The 21741-nt window shown below is 41.0% G+C and overlaps 3 protein-coding genes across 4 annotated transcripts; 1 reads left to right on the forward strand and 2 right to left on the reverse strand.

The window, feature by feature from the left end:
- The first annotated feature begins 179 nt into the window (after window positions 1-179).
- On the forward strand, window positions 180-7668 carry irf9 (interferon regulatory factor 9). The gene is made up of 10 exons (XM_053640169.1): window positions 180-275; window positions 3522-3578; window positions 3902-4024; window positions 4332-4512; window positions 4623-4774; window positions 4862-4946; window positions 5048-5110; window positions 5220-5600; window positions 7048-7160; window positions 7255-7668. Exons 2-10 carry the CDS (start codon window positions 3522-3524, stop codon window positions 7426-7428), a joined length of 1329 nt encoding a protein of 442 aa, XP_053496144.1. The 5' UTR covers window positions 180-275; the 3' UTR covers window positions 7429-7668.
- Window positions 7669-7757: 89 nt separating this feature from the next.
- Window positions 7758-11831, reverse strand: emc9 (ER membrane protein complex subunit 9). Of its 2 annotated transcripts, XM_053640170.1 has the most exons (6): window positions 11137-11830; window positions 10490-10712; window positions 10233-10309; window positions 10034-10103; window positions 9798-9892; window positions 7758-8243 (listed from the first exon to the last, which is right to left on the reverse strand). In XM_053640170.1, exons 2-6 carry the CDS (start codon window positions 10703-10705, stop codon window positions 8063-8065), a joined length of 639 nt encoding a protein of 212 aa, XP_053496145.1. In that variant the 5' UTR covers window positions 10706-10712; window positions 11137-11830; the 3' UTR covers window positions 7758-8062. The 2 variants fall into 2 exon arrangements, with proteins under 2 accessions (XP_053496145.1, XP_053496146.1); XM_053640171.1 differs by having other exon boundaries at window positions 10490-11831.
- Window positions 11832-13556: 1725 nt separating this feature from the next.
- On the reverse strand, window positions 13557-19214 carry LOC128617041 (putative C-type lectin domain family 20 member A). Its single transcript, XM_053640004.1, has 6 exons — window positions 19080-19214; window positions 18867-18954; window positions 15816-16193; window positions 14944-15276; window positions 14744-14832; window positions 13557-14618 (listed from the first exon to the last, which is right to left on the reverse strand). Exons 2-6 carry the CDS (start codon window positions 18901-18903, stop codon window positions 14508-14510), a joined length of 948 nt encoding a protein of 315 aa, XP_053495979.1. The 5' UTR covers window positions 18904-18954; window positions 19080-19214; the 3' UTR covers window positions 13557-14507.
- Window positions 19215-21741: the final 2527 nt, after the last annotated feature.

The following is a 21741-nucleotide window of genomic DNA, read 5'->3' on the forward strand; positions in this document are numbered from 1 at the left end:
CTCTTTCATATACGTTGTGCGAATAAATTGTAAACAAAATGTTTACCACGTCACTTTAAAAAATAAAAGATTCCTTTTGTTGTCGCCCTCTGGCGGAGAGAATGAAAAAGTTCAAGCCCAGTTTGCGGTGATCACGTGATTTCTGGGAAACGAGAACGGGGAGTGGAGAGCTCTCTCTCTCTCTCTCACACACACACACACACACACACACACACACACTGAGACTGTATCCCACACCCTTTCACCCAGGAACAGTACAGACTCACCGATAGAAGGTAAACGAAACTTAAAATCTACTTCCTTTCACATCACAGGTTTTCAATAAGTGTCGTCGGTTACATCTTATCAAAGCTTTTAACATTTAATGTTCTTTTGATCTTAAAGTGACACGGTTACTGTGTCATGAAGACTGACAGTGAAGATTTGCAGGTGTTGCTTCTGTCATGGAGTGATCTGTAGATCTCTCTGCTTTCTCCTTCCACAGATCCGGTCAATAAAACAGACTTTTACATAGTGATCATGAAAGATTTACGATCCATTAGCTGTGGTTCTGCATCATTGTACCTGAAGTATCTATTAAAATCAAAAACTGGTGTTTTATAGCATTTTTTATGAATCCTTTGGTATTGTAGACAAAATAACAGTATAATTTATATATGTACATTTTTTCCAAAAATGACCAGAAGTGTTTTGTATGAATTTCTTCATAGTTTCTCATTTGTGTGTAAGAGGAGCGATTAGATTAGATTAGATGATTCGTCCCGTACTCATTCACAGTGGTTCCGAGCAAACGTTCTCTAAATACACATTCATTTGTCCCCGCTTCTGTAAACAAACTGGCTACCAACGATGGCTCTTTTGTGTTGGTTGTGCAACTTTCTGTGCGCGTTTGTTTGTGTGTGTGTGTGGGTGTGTGTATGTGTGTGTGGTCGTGTCCCCCTCCAAAATCTTCATATTGACTCAACCGTGTATGGGCTGTGCTAACTGTCGTCTATACACTGTGACAAAAAATGAGGAACCAATTAAAGGACAAACCTGTTTACTTGGGCGAACAAATTACAGGGTAGATCTGATAATGGGCGAACCAATTACTGGGTAGACCTGATAATGGGCGAACCAATTACAGGGTAGATCTGATAATGGGCGAACCAATTACAGGGTAGATCTGATTATGGGCGAACCAATTACAGGGTAGATCTGATAATGGGCGAACCAATTACTGGGTAGATCTGATTATGGGGGGAACTAATTACTGCAAAGTATCGAAGGCAACAGGTTACAGGGTAGAAACGCAGTCCCGTCCGAAAGTATCAGAATGGCCAATTCTTTTGTTTTTGCTAGAGATTGGACGCATTTCTCTGTAAATTGTCGTACAGACTGTTCCTCAGACTTCTGAATTCGTTCTGCTGCTCCCATCATGAGTTCCATCATCAGTAAAGATTAGTGAGAATGTTCCAGAAGCAGCCATGCAAGCACAAGCCATGACGCTACCTCCACCATGTTTCACAGGAACGGCTCGTATCTTCTGGATCCTTTCTTTCTCCACACTTTGGTAGAGGTTCATCTCGTTTTGGCTCGTCTCTGTATTCCAGTCTGGCTTTCTGATTCTTACTGCTGATGAGCAGTTTGCATCTTGTGGTATGGCCTCGATAAGTCTCGATAAGGCCTCGAACGGTGGAGGATGTTGGTGAGGTTACTGACTGTTTGTGGGTTTTTCTTCACAGCTCTCACAATGTTTGTCATCAGCTGCTGTAGTTTTCCTTGGTCGACCCGGTCTGTGTCTGTTCCTCAGTACACCAGGGGTTTCTTTCTTTTTCAGGACATTCCTAATTGTTTTATTGGTTATACCCAATGTTTACGCAATGCCTCTGATAGATTTTCTCTCTTTTCTCAGCTTCAAAATGGCTCGCTTTCCTCCCATAGACATCTCTCTGGTCTTTATGTTGGTTTATCCTTTTTAATGATAAATGCAGTCTTCACAGGTGACACTGAACGCCCAAACCAAGAGTAGATGTTCAGAGCTATTAATTCTTTAAACAATCAATCTATCAGGACACACCTGGGTAACAAGAAACAGCTGTCAGTCACGTGTATCAATATTTTTGCTAACTTTTTCTAAATGGTTAATTTTTAATGCATTATTATTTTTATTATTATTATTATTATTATTATTATTATAGGATATTTCTATGTTAAAGTGCTAACATAACCTGTTCACCTGTATGTATGAGTGTTTTGCACAGTAACTACACTGTAATGACACTCATAAATGGTCAACAGTGTCATCATATTATCGAACCTGTCCCTTAGTTCCCTCGTCGAATTTTATTGGCTAGCAGCCGCTTTGGTGAGAGGCAGGAAGAACCGATCAGGATCATGTATCTGTCCGTTTCTACAGTCATGGCTGTTAATCGGGTGAGTTTGGTTAAGTGTGTAGATTAAGTGCGTCACACTTCTGATTGGTTGACTTGTACAGATCATTCAGTGATTATCAGCTCGCAGGTTACAGCAGAGGAAGTCAAACTCAGGGTCGCGTTGAACGTTTTTCTTCTCAGAGGAAACACGGCACATGCACGGAAGTAGCAGTTACAGACCGCGCCTTTCGTACTTTCTTTCGTTTCTAGTTTGGTGAACTTTCATTCAGATCCGAAGCACAGAGTGTGTTAATAAGTGTTGTGTAAGTGTTGTGTAAGTGTTGTGTGTTAATGGGACATCAGCATGTTGTTTGTTTATTTATTTATTTTGGTGCCTCGTCATCCGTGAGACTTAAAATTAAAATGAAATAAAAATGAAAACCCCCAAATGCTGAATTCTGTTGATTAAGCATTAAAAAGTCCCAGAGTCTGATAACTGCAGTAAACCGAGTGCTGGAGGAAGGAGATAAAACTAAACCCCAGATAAAAGTGTGTGTTTAATGAAGGGCGACTCTGTGTTCCTGCTGCTGAGGCGTGGTCTGCTGAGACAATTCTCCTGACCCAGACACGAGGTTCTCCTGTCTCAGACGCAATTCTCCTGACCCAGACATGGTTCTCCTGTCTCAGACGCAATTCTCCTGACCCAGACATGGTTCTCCTGTCTCAGACGCAATTCTCCTGACCCAGACATGGTTCTCCTGTCTCAGACGCAATTCTCCTGACCCAGACATGGTTCTCCTGACCCAGATGCAGTTCTCCTGACCCAGACGTGGTTCTCCTGACCCAGCGTGGAACAGCAGAACCTGTGGCTCAGGTGGTAGAGTGGGTTGCCTGCTAATTGCAGGGTTGGCGGTTTGATCCCCGGCCCACGTGACTCCACATGCGGAAGTGTCCACTGAAGTGTCTAAGTTGCTCCTGATGGCAGGCTAGCACGCGTGTGTGTGTGTGTGTGTGTGTGTGAAACAGTGTAAAGTGCTTTGTAGAACCTCTAAGGTTAAAAGGGACTATATAACACAGGGTTGTTTAGTTCTCACAGCCTGCATTGAACTTCAGGAGTTCTGTACAGAACCTTTCTTCAAATTAATATTCACTTCTGTTTTTATTCAGATGCCGTCGGGGAAAATCCGCTGCACGCGCCGCCTGCGCTCCTGGCTGGTGGATCAGGTGAGTGCTTTCTTTCTTCCTTCCTTCCTTTCTGTCTTCCTTTTTTCTTTCTGTCTTTCTTTCTTTCCTGTCAATCTGTCTGTTATTATTTTGGTCTCCTTTTTCCTTTGTTTCCTTTTTCTTTCTTCCTTTCTGTTATTCTGTCTTTCTTCCTTCCTTCCTTTCCTGTTGATCTGTCTGTTATAATTTTTGACTCCTTTTCCCCTTTCTGCTGGTCTTACATCACACACTCCATAAAAACATAACCATTCCTTTCTTATCAAGTTCTTATCGTACTGGGAGCAATATTTATTGCGTGCGTGTGTGTGTGTGTGTGTATGCAGGTGAGCAGTGGGAAATACAGCGGTCTTGTCTGGGAAGACGAGGAGAAGACCATGTTCCGTATCCCGTGGAAACACGCGGCCAAACACGACTTCCGCAGTGACGAGGACGCTGCTATCTTTAAGGTCCCCTGCTGTTCTTATTCGAGTCGTAACACTGACGTCATTAGTGTTTTATCCTCTCGTGTATTTCTATTCACGACAGTTTTGTGGGAAACGAAATCCTTTATTCGGAAAATTCCCTCACTCGGTTAAGACGTGTCTCAAGTTTTAGTTTTGCGCAGTAGTGAAAAAAGAACTCAGTAATCTCCACTTCTGCTTTTGCGGCTATCGTTATGAGCTGGTAAGAAGACACAGGAACTCGACCAGGATACAGATAGTGACTGTGTGTGTGTGTGTGTGTGTGTGTGTGTGTGTGTGACCCGTGGTGTAGGCGTGGGCTGAGTTTAAGGGGAAGCTGTGTGAGAATGACCCTGCCGGTCCCGCGTCATGGAAAACACGCCTGCGCTGTGCTCTGAATAAAAGTCCAGAGTTCAGCGAGGTCACCGAGAGGTCACAGCTCGACATCTCCGAACCCTACAAAGTGTACCGGCTCGTCCCGCTCGACGAACAGGGTGAGACGCCTGTCTGTCTCTCTCTCTCGCACGAGTATCCCAACACCGAGGCGCCAGTTAGGCTATATTATAACCGTATCACGCAGCAAACCGTTTTTATCTCCGCACAGGACTGACTGAGGTGAAGCAAGAAGAAGAGGGGAAACAAGTGAGGAGGAGCAAGCGCAGAAAGAGGAGGAGCAACTCGGAGACGAACGGAGACAGTCCGACGAAGTGGATTAAGGAAGAGGAGGCGTCGGTCGCGGTGCAGAGCATCAGCGTGGTGAGATGATTGGTACAATTCCAAAAACATGAATGTTCAGGTGTTTTTGAGGTGTTTTTTTATCCCTTCTGCTTTGATGACTTGCAGGAAGTTGACGCCACTACAGGAAATGACCTTGCTCTTCACCTAGATGGCCAGACGGAGCACGTCGACATGGAGAACAGCGACGGAGGTGAGAGAGTCGTTGTTCTCGGAGTTATTCCGTTCAGGTTGAGACTCTTGAGATGTAGAACATCGGATCGATTGTTTGTTTGTTTTTTGTCTCGTCTCCAGTCATCGATGAGATTCACTTAAACCTCACCGTGGAAACCGGCCCTCCTCCTGGACACAGCAGAGGTAATTCATAACTGATTCACCGTTAAGATTCGTCCGTTTATAAGTGATGTTGTTTACGGTCAATCGAGATTTCTGATGAGAACGTCTTCCGTCTTCCTCTCTTTCTCAGAGTGTCCGTCGTTCCTCATCAGGGTTTATTACCTGGGAGCGGAGGTGCTGAGGAGGGAGGTGATGAGCGACGACGTTCGCATCGCTTACCCCCCGCCGTGTACGGCTCCGCCGTCTATCAGCGGCGCGAGTTTCCCTCGGGTCCCTCTGCCTCCTCCTCCCGCCGACCTCACGCCCAGTCAGATCAGCTCCATTTCCACGCTGCTGCCGTTCATGGACAGCGGCATCGTCCTGACCACGTCGAGTCGAGGCGTTTACGCTAAGCGTCTGTGTCAGGGACGGGTTTTCTGGAGGGGACCGCACACACTCACCAACGCGGCGAGCAAGATGGAGAGAGGCGTGAAACCGACACTGATCTTCAACAAACAGTTCTTCAAACAAGGTAATTCTAAAACAAGGGGCGGAGTCGATGTAATGTGTTCCTCGTTGGTCTCGTCAGGACTCTTTGGCGTGTGACGGTGACGGGCGCAGGAATGTTTCAGGTTGTGATTTTTTGATATTAAAGGTGTTAAATGTCAGTTATTATGACGTGGAGGTTGGAAGAACACTAGGGTCAGTACCATGGAGCTGTCGAGGATTAAGATCCTTACAGATAATGGGTCTGTCACAAGCTTGTACGGGGTCCGGTCCTAAGAACCCGTGCCATCATTGTGTTTGCTAACTTCAGGTGCTTAGCCTTCACAGCCAGATTGGAAGCTTGTGGCTCTGTGGTTAAGGCTTTGGGCCACATAAGTCAAGCCGTGTCTTGTGGGTGTTTATTGTCGTTCCTCCATATAGTTGGTACGAATGAAACGTCGTTCCTCCAGGACCACAGGCTTTGACTAGCCTGAGTAAGCATTGGGAGGCAGCAAGTTGTTGAGGGAAGAAACTGTCGCAGAATCAGGTGGAGGTAGCACGCATGCTCAGGTATTAAGTGAAGAGTCCATACGAGGGCCGGGAGGGGTCATCCATAATACTGGTGGCTTTTTGCAGCTTGGTGTGAGATCAAATCGCGGCCACAGTTGTTTCCTTAGGCATGACCTCATCATCAGGATTTGTCTCAGATCCGGTCGCCTGGCTTTGGATGAAATGAGCGAATACACGTGTAGATGGAGAGTTGGAGACGCCATGGTGGTATTATTGTCCACGCTCTGCTCTGGCTCCAGGCTCTCACACCGGCCAAATACCACGCATGGTTGATTGGACAACCGATTAAACAAGTGGAATCAGGTGTAATTCCTCCTCGGATTCTAGATTCAACTAAGCAGCTAATTAACCCTCAGATTAGTTCAAGTAATACGATATATATGTTTAAAAATGTTGTTTTGTTTTTAGGGGGGTAGTTTGGACAACTGTTGCCGTACGGCAACAACGTACAGTGGTAGAACATGCAAATCGTGTGTATTGTCAAAACGAACAAACAATGCAATGTATGAGATTACAATTCTCTTTTTTTCCCCAGATACATAGGAAAATAGTTCTTTTTTTTGTTATTGCCTGTTAAAAGCAATTAACCGTTGCCATATGGCAACACTATGCCATAAAGGGTTAACAGGCCTCCCTGAGTTAAAGTGGGTGTGTCCCGATAACGACTGGCTAAACAACAATGCTTTTATTTCCAAATCAGACAAAGGTATAAGTATAATAAGAGTTTTCAGCTCAAAGGTGGAGTGAGTTTTCTTTATTTCATCCTGCTTTCTCTAGTCGATGTGTGGATGAGAAGGTTCAGATTCTTGGATCGGTTATTTCTTATAGTCTAGATTTCGTTTGTTAAAACTTGGAGCTTCTTCTCATCTTCATTCAATCTTCATCTTCATATCTAACTGGATGAGCCTTGTTTGTACTTTCAGAGTTGGAGCAGTTCCATAATGGAGGAAAACAACCTGAAACCGAGATCACGTTTTGTTTTGGAGAGGAGCTGTTGGAAGGAGACGACATTTCGAAGAAGCTCATCATTATTAAGGTAAATCCAAGTAAATCAGCAAGAAACTTGCTGCTGTGAATCAGATTCCATGTGGAATTGGACTACTCCATCTCTGTCTCTCTCTCGCTCTCAGATCAGTCTGCCCTGGGCTGAGAAACAGATCAAGGATCAACAGATCATCCAGTTTGGACAGAACGCGTGGACAGAGTCCATCTCCTTGCTGCAGAGTTTAGCTCAGCAGTCTCCGTCAGGGGAAATCACGCTCAGTCTGGTGGAGTTATCCGAGCAGACGCTCACCATGCTCTAATGTATCTCCTGTAGTCTATGTAATGTCTGAAGCCATGCTCGAGATGGATTCGAAGCACGCACTACACAGAGCACCATTGCAGGTTCCTCCTGAGAGATTCTGTGAAACTATGTTATTACACTCTCTTCACTGTTTCTCTACTGAACAATATTTCGAATCTTCTACTTCTTCTACTATTGTTAAACACTAATCACACCGTAAAACATCAACGTTACCTATTAAACCGATGTTTACACACAAGTCTGTTTGTTGAATGTTTACACGGTAGGTCATTTTTAATAATGACTTTTTCAGAACAATAAAAAAAAACAAAAAAAACGCCAGCGCAGTAAATATAAATCTAGCTTTATTGTGGTGTAGATTGTTCAAAAGGTCACGTGAACGATAAAACGTACCTAAAATTTAAATGAATTCAAATATATAACAGTTTTATAATATTAAAAAACGATAATTAGTCATTATTGTACATCGATTTAGATAAAAACAGGACAAAGAACGAATAAGTGTTAATTATTTAAAAATAAATAAATAAATGGAACAGCAGGAAGACGTTTACGGGATGTTGACGTTATTTATGTTCGTTGCGTTACGAAGGCAGCGGGATGGTAAGTCTACTCTCTGAAACGTAACTACGTCACATGTTGCCGTTAGCCGGACAGATGAGCTCCGTGATTTTAGCGTTGAGTTTCTGATTGGTCCAGTCCTTCGTGATGTCGTCCAAATGGCTGTCGAAATCAACCAACAGCATGTGATCTCTGGAGTTTAGTATCTGAGCGGTGATCGCTCGGGTTTCTTCCCACTGACGGAGCATTATTCTATAAGACAAATAAATAATAAAAAAACACTCACAAAGAGTTCTACGGGTTACAACGGACTAGTGTTCTAACTTTAATGGCCGTCATTTTAAGGTTCTGTTGCAAATGTTAAAGAGTTTATCCCTGATTAGTGGATTAGGGATAATAAAGCAGTGTTTGGGAATTAGGAGCGTTTAGGACATGTCCATTAGACTTAGGAGCATTTAGGACATGTCCATTAGACTTGAGAGCATTTAGAACATGTCCATTAGACTTGAGAGTGTTTAGGACATGTCCATTAGACTTAGGAGCGTTTGATACATGTCCATTAGACTTGAGAGCGTTTAGGACATGTCCATTAGACTTAGGAGCGTTTGATACATGTCCATTAGACTTAGGAGCGTTTAGGACATGTCCATTAGACTTGAGAGAGTTTGGGACATGTCCATTAGACTTGAGAGAGTTTGGGACATGTCCATTAGAGTTGAGAGAGTTTGGGACATGTCCATTAGACTTGAGAGAGTTTGGGACATGTCCATTAGACTTAGGAGCATTTAGGACATGTCCATTAGACTTAGGAGCATTTAGAACATGTCCATTAGACTTGAGAGTGTTTAGGACATGTCCATTAGACTTAGGAGTGTTTTAGAACATGTCCATTAGACTTGAGAGCATTCAGGACATGTCCATTAGACTTAGGAGTGTTTAGGACATGTCCATTAGAATTGAGTGTTTAGGACATGTCCATTAGACTTGAGAGTGTTTTAGAACATGTCCATTAGACTTGAGAGTGTTTAGGACATGTCCATTAGACTTGAGAGTGTTTTAGAACATGTCCATTAGACTTGAGAGTGTTTAGGACATGTCCATTAGACTTGAGAGTGTTTTAGAACATGTCCATTAGACTTGAGAGTGTTTTAGAACATGTCCATTAGACTTGAGAGCGTTTAGGACATGTCCATTAGACTTGAGAGCGTTTAGGACATGTCCATTAGACTTAGGAGCGTTTGATACATGTCCATTAGACTTGAGAGCGTTTAGGACATGTCCATTAGACTTGAGAGTGTTTTAGAACATGTCCATTAGACTTGAGAGTGTTTAGGACATGTCCATTAGACTTGAGAGTGTTTTAGAACATGTCCATTAGACTTGAGAGTGTTTTAGAACATGTCCATTAGACTTGAGAGCGTTTAGGACATGTCCATTAGACTTGAGAGCGTTTAGGACATGTCCATTAGACTTAGGAGCGTTTGATACATGTCCATTAGACTTGAGAGCGTTTAGGACATGTCCATTAGACTTAGGAGCGTTTGATACATGTCCATTAGACTTAGGAGCGTTTAGGACATGTCCATTAGACTTAGGAGCGTTTAGGACATGTCCATTAGACTTGAGAGAGTTTGGGACATGTCCATTAGACTTGAGAGAGTTTGGGACATGTCCATTAGACTTGAGAGAGTTTGGGACATGTCCATTAGACTTGAGAGAGTTTGGGACATGTCCATTTGAGTTGAGAGAGTTTGGGACATGACTATTAAACTTGGGAAACTTAGTATGGGACAATAATGCACTTACGTGCGCTTGTCTTTTAAGGTCCATCGCGAGTCTTTATGTTCGTACATCACTATCGGAGGAACACGATATCCAGGTGACATTTTTTTCCCATCAATCTAAGACATGGACATAAATACATGAATATATATCCATAACACCCACAAGGCATAACTGTAGTAAACAGTTAATAACGAATACAGTTACTGTACTGCCGTGTGTGTGTGTGTGTGTGTGTGTGTGTGTGTATGTGTGTGTACCATCAGTAACACGGCATTGCTGCTCTGCTCCAGGATTTTGTCAGCCATTTTGAAAGCACACGCGGTTGGACTGAAAAACATAACCATGAATGAGAGACAGACATGCATGAATTCTGATCAAGATTCAGTGTGACATCTACTGGGCTTTTATTATTTATTTTCTTTTTTAAATCATGACGTGATAACCACAGATCATCACCTGCTGTCAGACAGAGTAGCGTTAGCCTGATAATATCCCACAATCCTCTGCTGCGTCTGAGAACACCACACGTCCACCTGCACGAGAAATGTCCGTCGTCCCATTTACGATTTTACTCTAATAATTAAACGCTGTTGTTAGAAGGACGTAAATGTGTTGCTAGGCAACCCAAAAAAAAAAAATCTGTCCCCAACTCCTAGATCGAAAATAAACTCCTCGGAAACAAATTTTAGTATTGTGTGTGTGTGTGTGTGTACCTGTGTGAGAGCGAGCTGAGCGATCATGGCCAGCGGAAGATGCGAGTGCAGTAGAGGGACACAGTCCGTCACACACACTCCTTCCTCACACACTCCTCCTCCTCTTCCTCCTCCTGCAGGGGCTAACAGCAGGCCGTTCACACTGCAGCGAGGATACACACTTGCGTGCAGGAACATCTTCACACACGCCATGCACGACAGCTCCACCTCAGACATCCTTGATCTCACACACACATACACACACCATCATCATCATCATCATCATATCACACAATTCTGTATCATTTATGATTTGTTAAGTATTATTATTATTATTATTATTATTATCATTTTAATATTCTGGTTCAGGGCAGATTTTAATAGTCTATTGAGGATATTGCAATAATAATAATAATAATAATAATAATAATAATAATAATCTTAAGAAGAAGAATCTGATTGCTTAAGCTACATTACAATAAATAAAAAAAAGAAGAAGAAATATTATAATCACTGTAGGAAGCGATTACATCCCGTTTATAAGTGTATATTTTGCTATAATGTATTTAAACCTGCATGAATAATTAATAACGCGTTATAAACTAAAACACACTCAGCAGCTGGGTTTAAAGCTACATAAAGGAGGGGGAAAACACTTAAACACTTACTTTATCCTCTTAACCTCGCGGAAATGAAATAAATATCTAAATAAAAATCAGACTAAACAAAAAAATAAAAACCCGAGAAGGTTCCAGAAGATCTAAAATATATAATGATAATAATGAGGATGATCTTTCACAGAGCTGAGCGTTCTTCTTCGCCTTCTTCTTCAGTCAGGGAAACACTGCGCCCTCTTACCGCCACCTGTCGGTCAAACACGGGTACTGCATTGCCGGATGTTCCGACTGTACTTTTTTTTTTTTTTTTTATATGGAGGTGTAGTTACCTCAAGTGATTGACGAGCGTGTGATGAGATCCATGAGATCCATAAATGAATCAAACGAGATGCGTGAACATTTTTTTTTCCTTCTCTTCACATTAGCAACTAACATTAGTGACAGTAACCTTTAACTCTGAACTGCTCATTTGGTTCGCTATTTGAAAGGCAAACACAAACTGAGGAGAAAACTAATTTTGTCCTTAAAAAAAAAAAAAAAAAAAAAACCCATGCACGCACTACGGACACTTTAGACACGCCAATCCGCCTACCGTGCATGTCTTTGGACTGGGGGAGGAAACCGGAGTACCCGGAGGGAACCCCCACAGCACGGGGAGAACATGCAAACTCCACACACACACAGGGCCACGGTGGGAATCGAACCCCGACCCTGGAGGTGTGAGGTAAAAACACTAACTACTAAACTAAATAAGAGGATCTTGAAATAAGTTATGAATGATACAGGCAGCCAATGAAGGGATCCGAGAGTAATGTGGTTTCTCATTTTAGTACGAGTCGGCATTCGTGCAGCTGCATCTTGAACTCTTTGTTACAGTTTTGTCTACAGTTTCTCATGGTCAGTAGGGGAGATAATGTGATATACTTTGGAGACGTTTCTAAGGTGAAAAAATGCTATTTTACTTATTTAATGAGGTCACTGTCGAACGTGATTGCTAAATTCTTGACTTGATTACTGGAATTTATCGATAATGAGTCAAGATATGAAACAACCGATGACAAGTACTTCTTTCTTTTCCTTTACTGAGCTGTAGAAACATCTGTGACATCCACAAATTGATGCTTTCAAATAGAGTTGAGTGGAGTTGAGGAAATGCTATACTGATTCAGTCCACCAGCCAACCCAAAAACTGAGCCTTCAAAAAAGGGACACTACAAGATATAGCATAATGCCTGAAGGGGTAAGTACCCAGTGCAATATAGCGTTCTCTGCTGCTTAAGTAGGCTCTGAACCTGTCTCAGACACGGCCTGATAGACCGGTCGTGTAAATCTCCTGATCAGCAGTGTCAAGGAGAATATCTAGGATTGTCGAAGCATCCTAGAGACAGAAAAACGTTCTACTCACATCATGCACTTAAATACTTGGATGTTGAATCATTTACTTTATAAACAAATGCACACTTTAAAGCGAGTTCTAACAACGAACAAAGAACAAAGAAGCTTTAACTCTTGAACTGTTCATTTGGTTAACTATTTTGAAAGGCAAACACTGGAGAGAAGTGAAAAATGCGCTTTCTGCCAGGCGCATGTTCTGATATGACTTGTCTGGATCACGTGGAAAATGGGTGGGGTCAAACAAAAGGTGCCACGTTCTGAGCTGTTTAAGACATCCGGATGTATATATCAGGAAATGAAAGCTGAAATTCTGATCCGTCGTCTCGTTTTTCATCTTTCGATCTCAAACCCAATAAAACAATTGTTGGTGCCAGACAGGCTGGTTTGAGCATTTCTAGACCTGCCGATCTGCATGGGATTTCCACGCACGACACTCTCTGGAGTTGAATCAAAATGGTGCAATAATGAAAAAGCCTCCTGGGCTGGATGCTGCTTTCGAGTAAAGCTCTGAATTTGTGATCTTCGACTAGGAAAAAACAAGGAAAACACCTCCTCGACTTCAATTAATCAACTAATAGACAAATCTGTTGATTAAATCTAGAACACTAACCGTGGTGTACTCATGATCACTAGTCTGGGCTGGCTAGGTTTGCATGTTGCTAAAGTTTTCAAGGAGGCATCCATGTTTTTCCCCACTTTGTAGCTCAAAAATTAAACTAGATGTGGGTGTGGCCTATACTATAATAGTTTTGGACTTCAATTCCACATGGACGTTCTCGCTGTGCTTTCTGGGACTACGGTTGCTGCGATGGCCTTGAGACTGCAATTACCTCATGCAGTTTTACACTCAGGTCTCCTTTAGTGAACAGTGGACTAGTTCAACAAACAGACTTCATATTAAACCATAATGAACGTTCTTTTACTTTCACACTATCCGTTGTTACCCAGATGAGGACGGGTTCCCTTCTGAGTCCGGTTCCTCTCAAGGTTTCTTCCTCATATCATCTCAGGGAGTTTTCCCTCACCACCGTCACCACCGTCTCGCTCAATAGAGATAAATTCACACACTTAAAATCTCTATCCTGTGTTTATATGTTTCTGGAAAGCTGCTTTGAAAAGTTGTTAAAAGTATTAATGTTAAATGTAACCTCCTATTCCTCCTCTAATAAAACAAACACACACGTTTACATGATCAGACCATTACATTTATTGATATGACTCTCTATTTTTTGTGTTACAATATGATTCTTCACTTTATTTTCTTTGTCCTTCTAACAAGCTACCATAGTGAAGATGCGTACATGACTATAGAAAGTAACAACACTTATATTGTGATTGCCAGAAATAATATATAATATATAATAAATAAATAAATAAATAAATAAATAAATAAATAAACAAACAAGCAAGCAAGCAAACAAATAGATAGATAGATAGATAGATAGATAGATAGATAGATTAATTGATTAATAACGAACAGTGGCTTAGTGTTATCACATTTGCCTCGTACTGCCGGGGCTGCGGGTTCGAATCCTGCGTTTGCTTGTTCTCCCTGTGATTCATGGGATTCCTCTGGGTGCTCAAGACACGCATAGTAGGCTGATTGGTGTTTCCAAATTGTTCATAGTGTGTCGGATTGCCCCCCCTCGCGCACTTTGAGGGTTTCCCCCGCTCTGTGCCCCGAGTCCCCTGGGATATACTCCAGGCTCCCCGAGACCCTGACTAGGATAAGCGGTATGGATAATGGACCGATAGATGGACTTTAAAGTGAATTCATAATCTTAAATGCTTTACAAAATCCTGCAAATGAATATAATAAAATAAAATCCTTCGCTGTAGCAGTACGATAGTAAGAGTAATAACAGTTCTACCACCCAATCAGACTCGGACCGGTTCTTATACTGAGCCAATGCGAGCTAACATCACCATTTAGGCAAATATTTACAGACGTTTATGTGAGAGATACCTATGAGTAGTACACAATTTTAAACCTAGGAAAGCCCAAGACGTGACACTAGTCCATTATCCTACAACATTATGATTTTCTTCTCCTTGTGAAACACCTGACCATCCGGTTGCTCTCTCCATTTAGCTATGATGTTCTCTGCCATCCCTTGATCCTTCAGTTTCTGCTTGATCTAAAGAACAGAACAGAACGTTGCTTATTAAATAACGCAAGTATACATTAACAGTCAGATTACGGTCACATTTGGATGAAGACGCTTGTATATTGAAATGATACGTATGTAGGAATGAAACAGACCTTCTCCAAAATGGTCGCCTGTACTCCAGGATCAGACAAATCCTGACTGGACATGAGCTTCACTTTAACATGTTGCTTTTTTTTGATTACTGTATGCAGAACACACACACACACACACACACACACACACACACACAATTAACCTTCTAATTTCAATTTAAAGTAGTTTAAATCTGAGATTAGATACAACTTTAACTTACGTGAATAACAGAAGAAAGGCCTTATATCTGTACACTGTGCACTAGAAGCTTGACCATCATATAAATATCCACAGTTCTCATGTCCCAGGGCATTATTAGGTTTTCCAGCCATCCATGGAATAGTGGAGAAGTTTTTCCCATCCACCCACTTCCAGAAGTCTCTGAACAGGCCAATCCAAGAGAACCTAGAGATCTTTCCCTGTATAATTGACTGCTCAGTTTGGTTTCTGGCGCTGGCCAGGTCTGTGTGATGTTGCCTGCAGTATTGCTGAGCATCATACCACGTCATCGTAGTAGGGATGCTAATGTACCCGTCAGTCCCACTGTACCTGTCTGTGAGCAAATATATGATATAAACCCTTTCTGCCAAAAATATTCAAGTTCAACGAAACAAAGATAGGCAGGTTGCAGGATAAAAAATGCTAAGTTGAAAAACTAGCATAACCACTGTACTCATTATGGCCAGGATAAATTCTTCAAAACGTCCTCAATGAACGCGTGTAAAGAATATGAAAGAAAAAACCAGGGTGTGTTAAATCAGCAGTAGTGGTGGAAGACATGGGGACCGGCCTTTAGCAGACCTTTACACTGATAAATGCGTCTTAAATACACAAACGGATTTCTGCTCTATACAATGGTGCGTCAACAAGAACTGACTGTGGGATTTTCAGACGCCTTGAAAAATCTAAAGATCAACGTTTCGCCAGTTTATATCGACCTTTAAAGACATTTAAAGCACTGTAAGATTTTCTGCTCAATATCTTCGACACCTTGGCGTGTATGTGGTGTAAATTCGGCCCGCCCACTGAAAACAAACACTTACAAATAGTTCAAACGCACAAAACGTCAAGTAGAACCATGTTGTTCCTCACCATCGAAGCACACAGGGGGTAGTAATAAGCCACATGACGCATCCAACCAACCCCATTCGTCGATCCCGCCACACACTTCATCTCCCATTCCGTTGTCAGGCTGTTCCCAATACAAAGCCCACATTGTTATACTTCCTACTGGCTCGTTTCCAAGAGACCAGCGCCAGCTGTTAATGTCATTGTACATTCCGATCCAAGCACTGGAGATGAATTTTTGCATCTGTGCTTCACTCTGAAGATCGATCATGTTGTCATCACTTTCAATGACAGCCAGGTCATCATGGTTGGCTCGGCAGTAAGCCTGAGCATTGTCCCACGTTTCCCCCTGCTGGATCAGATAGTACTTGCGAGGGACTGACAGGACGAGGTGGATGACACCTGTAGAACAGATCGGTTATACAGTAATAGGTCTTCATTTTCATATGACAAATTCACCTGACTGGACATGATTTGGAAAGACAAACACAGTGTGTCTATAAGGTCTTACAGTTCACAGTGCAAATCATCCAAAACCAAGCCATGAACAAATTGTCTTGAGTCGTAGATCTGGGAAAGGGTATAAACTGTAGTGGCTGATGGGGATGTTAGATGGGAGTGTGAAAATGTAATAACCCATACATTATCTCCCAATAATAATGCTTTAAATGTAAATAATATAAGGGGAAATGAATACACACTTACAGGCAGATAAGGAGTTGCTTTAGTGATCTAGTGATAGTTTCATCTGTCCCACCCGAGTGGGCTCCATTATTGTGAAATGAAATAAGCTTGAAATAACCAGGAAAGGTGCATTGAAAGGTGAAAGTTTTATGCTGGGTCTATGCATAATCTTTTATTTACAGTGCTCTCCACTAATATTGGCATCCTTGTTGAATATGAGCAAAGAAGGCTGTGAAGAATCGTCTTTATTGGTTAACGTTTTGTTCAAAACTATTCACAAAAATACTCTGCTCCCATGGATATCAAACAATTGCAAACGCAAGACAGGTTTATCCAACAAACAGAAAAAAATCTTTATTTAAATATAGGTGTGTGACAATTATTGGCACCCCTATGAATTCATATGAGAAAAATAGATTTGAAGTATATTCCTATTGATATTTTTGGTGACTAGGAACAGGAAATTGTTCAACCATGACTTCCTGTTTCACAGGTGTATAAATATGAGGTAACACATAGACCAAATTCCCGTAGTCATTCATAACAATGGGTAAGAGCGAGGAATATAGCTGTGATGTGCAGCAAAAGGTTGTTGAGCTTCAGACAATGGGGCGTGGCTATAAGAAAATAGCACAAGCATTGAAAACGCCCATTTCCACCATCAGGGCAATAATTAAGAAGTTCCAGTCAACTGGAAATGTTATGAATCGACCTGGAATTGGACGGGTGTCTATATCGTCTCAACGCACTGTGAAGAGGACGGTTCGAGTGGATAAAACATCTCCAAGGATCACAGCTGGAGAACTGCAGAAGTTAGTTGTGTCTTGGGATCAGAAAGTCTCTAGAACTACAATCTGAAGTCACCTACATCACCACAAGCTGTTTGGAAGGGTTTGAAGAAAAAAGCCTCTACTCTCATCCAAAAACAACTACTGGAACTTCAAATGGGATCGGGTTCTATGGTCAAATGAAACCAAAATAGAGCTTTTTGGTAATAAACACAGAGGTGGTTTTGGAACACACAGAGAGGTAGCTGTATGGAAAAGTACCTCATGCCCACGGTTAAATATGGAGGTGGATCTTTAATGTTTTGATCCAAAAATACATCAAAATCAACACAAAAATGGTTTACTGACCACAAAATCAAGGTCCTGCCATGACCATCCCAGTCCCCTGACCTGAATCCCATAGAAAACCTGCATGGATGGAAGCAACATACAATTCCATCCAGATTCCATCCCATATTTACTTCTGAGAGACTCTGCCTCTCTAAGACACTATTTTTTTTTATACACAATCATGTTACTGACCTGTTTCCAATTAACCTAATTAATTGCTAAATTAACCACCAGCTGTTTCTTTTTAGTAACACTTACATTTCCCGCCTTTTGTTGCCCCGTCCCAGCTTTTTTGAGATGTGATGAAGCCATCAAATTCAAAATTACCAGTTTTTTTTTTTTTCTTAAAATGGTACATTTACACAGTTTAAACATTCGATATGTTTTCTCTCTTCTGTTGTGAATAGCATACGGGTTTATGAGATTTCCAAATCGTTGCAGTTTGCTCTTATTTACATTTAGTGACATTTTACCGAGCATCCCGACTGGTTTTTGTGAATTTTTTTTAACAAAAGATCAAAAGGTTAAAGGTTAAAAGGTTATTACTCTTATTATCGTACTGCTACAACGAAGGATTTTATTTTATTATATTCATTTTCAGGATTTTGTAAAGACAATTTTTCACAGCCTTATTTGCTCATATTTACCAAAGGTGCCAATATTAATGGAGGGCAGTGTATGCTATATATTTTACAAAATATAAACACTGTACCACCTCATTGGCTGAAAGACCTGAAAAAAAAAAGATTTTCTTTCCCCCTCAGTTTTGAGAAAATGAAAGTTTCTAGACGGTTTGATGACTTTTGTTTTTTTAAACAGGTGTTTGCAGTGCTTCATAAATTATTTTAACTATATTTCTATTTTATTTCTCTTTTATATTACTGTCATACGTGATCATTTTAGTAAAAAATTGCCATATGAAGGACACCAAGACAGTCTCCACAGCACCAGAATTTTTCCTGGGAAATACCATCGTCACTATTTTTGTACACTACATGATGTTTTGAGCTCAAATACAAAATCGAGATCTAAAATATTTTAATATATTTAAATAAACAGATTTCTACCAATTAAGGAAAAGCTACAGCTGGATTCGAACAGTTATTGTGGTGCTCAAGAGGCATCTTTACAGAACGTGTCGTGTTTGCTGATGAATATTCAATAAAACTTTTTTTTTTTTTTTAAACTCAAATAAAAACAATCAACGTTATTAACCTAAGACGTGACTATAAAGTACACAGGTAAATTCATACACGGGTATGTTTTCTCTCACCGGTAAAAAGCAGGGTTATCAACAGATGCTGCTCCATCGTTGTCGCTCAGTAAGAAATAAGAAGTGCGATGGATATCCCTCAGCGGTCCTGACAGAAACACCAAATTCATCAAATTAGTTTAAAGAACATGAATATAATTAAAAGAAGAATTTATTTCAAGTTCTGAGTTCCCCCTTATTCAGATCGAGGAAATAAGTAGCATTGAAGGATACCTGAAACGTAAAGGATGCAGTCTTGTACCCTTATGTCTTCCTCAAAGAGCTTTCTCAAGTTACTGAAAAACTTGAAAAACTTTCTGAAAACCCTCAGAGATTATGCAAACCTGTCCTTATTTCCCTGCTGCAAGAACCAAGGAATGGAACTGATCCCTGACTCACTTGAGTTGTTTATTCACTTTAAAGGTTGTTTTTGTTGAAAGACGTCCAAGTTCGACTGCAGATCTGCAGCCATCTTCTAAAATATATATATATATTTATATCTGTTTCAGTCTTTGTGTCCATTCTGTCACTTTTTCATCCAGTTCCTGGCTGCCATTAATAATACAAGTGCAATACAAGCGTTTGGGATTTACTAATCTGATCTTGGGGGAATCTGTCAAGCAGAAAAAACACTACGACCATTGGTAAAATCCTTCCTAAGACTTTACTGAGTTCCCTTTCAACCCCCTGCCAATGTATTTTTGGAACATTCCCAGAATATATGTATGTAGTCCTCTCAGTTAGTTAAAGGCCCTAGGATCGATTCCGAGCCATGGCGACTTGATGGATGAACGATCTGTAGGAAGATTGATCATGTGCCAGTTGGATAAGTTGGGCCAAGGTCTTCTCCGTCGTTGTCTTGATGGTGTCGAGCCATCGGGTTGCTGGTCTTCCCCTTCTTCTTGTTCCTTCGATGCGTCCCATCATAACGTCCTTCTCCAGTAGTCCTCTATCTTGTGATAAAGGGGAGGTCCTATCACAATTGGCAACCACCAATGGAACTTCATTTTCCAATCAAATTCCTTCCACACTTGGCTTATGACAAGAAGCGCATATATATTCATCCGCATCTCGTCCTCTAGTACATCCTTTAACTCTAAATCCCAGTTTCCTTTGACATGAGACGTGTCATCAGATCTTCAGGTCCAGCGTTAGTTTCCTGTAAATATGAGCTGATATGATTTTTAGCAGGCAGGTGATGATCAATTATAAGAATCAAATTTTTGTTTTTCAACATTTGTTGGAGTTCTTTTAATTATGTCTGAATGTCTATGAGTTGTGATATAGTGTCGTAATTGCAAACATCGAAATAAATGATCTTTAGACCACTCTTTTCCCATCTACTAAAGACACTAGTCCATATCGGAGGAAGAAAGTCTGGGTTACCTATAATGGGTACTGGAGGTGATAAGGCTACTACTCCTCTGAGCTTTTTTTTTTTTTTTCATATTATGGACCAAATTGTGAGAGAAATAAAAGATGAAATTCTAAACTCTCTTCTCATGTCCATCTTTTGATCTCAAACCCAAATGTCTTCAGTCTACAGCAAAAAAACAAGTGAACTGGCCTTGCTGTTCCGATAGTCACAGACAGGACTGTAACACGAAACCAACTAATATTATGTCATTCTTTTAAGAAATTTCGGATTATTTTGATTATTTTAACCTAAGTCATAGACTGGTCTGGTAGACGCCGACTGTATTTTGTGCGTTTAGGTTAAAAACACCCAAGACAAACAAGCAAAACATACACAAATTTTTCATTTGAAAGACGCACTCCTCTCTGGCGCCTGATAGCAAACCTAGTTGCATGTCATTTGCAACCTCTGAGGTGTCTAAAATTTACAAGAAAAGTACGACATATTACACTCGCTGTTTGTAAGAGCTTCCCCAGATTACCGTGACTATATTGTTTAATCGTTGTCAAATCAATCATATGAAAGAGTTTTGCCTCTAGTACACTTCGCTATACAGAAGTACGATTGGTTAAGGACTTGAATTTGACAAAGGTGGACTCGGGCCCATGAGAAGAGTATGGAGAAGGAAACTAAGGGCTTATGATCCAAAGCATACCACAGCATCTGTCAAACATGGTGGAGGAGGTTTTATAGCATGGGGTTGTACGGCTGCAAACGGAACCGTGTCACTGGTGTTTATAGATGACAGAAGTAGCAGGATGAATTCTGATGTGTATAGAGCTATACTATCTGCTCAGATTCAGTCAAATGCCGCAAAACTGATGGGACGGCTCTTCACAGTAGAGATGAATAATAACCCAAATCGTACCGTGAAAGCAACCCAAGACCTTTTTAATGAGGCAAAAAAATTCGATTTCCTTAAATGTCCGATGACCTCAATCAAACCGAGCATGCTTTTCACTTACCGAAGGCAAAACTGAAGGCGGAAAGACCCACAAACGAGCATCAAAACATCTCAAAGGAGGAAACTCAGCATTTCAGTCATGTGTGTGGGTTCCAGGTTTCAGGCAGTCCTTACCATTAAAAAGAATCCTAAACATGTATGACTGTTAAGTTTGTCCAGTTACTTTTGAGCCTGTGAAAATGGCTGTAATCCCTAAATCATATTTCGATCGCTTCATTTCAAATCCGTCGCGGCGGTGTACGGAGGCATATTTATGAAAATTGCGTCGCCGTCCAAATACTTATGGACCCAACTGTATGTGCAAACAAAAAACCAAAAAAAATAAACAAAAAAGAAACGAAGAGGCCTAAAACAAATATAAAAAGGCTATAGCTAAAAAATGATATTCTGACTAAGGCAATCCTGACTTTATATATATTTTTTAATGCTTAAACAAGCACTCTTACTTTATTTCCTTTCCAACTGGTTTGGCATTTACTACTCTACTGATAAAAATCCACAGCAGCTCACAGAAT

This window comes from Ictalurus furcatus, chromosome 13, assembly GCF_023375685.1.
Source record: "Ictalurus furcatus strain D&B chromosome 13, Billie_1.0, whole genome shotgun sequence".
NCBI classification, from domain to species: domain Eukaryota; kingdom Metazoa; phylum Chordata; class Actinopteri; order Siluriformes; family Ictaluridae; genus Ictalurus; species Ictalurus furcatus.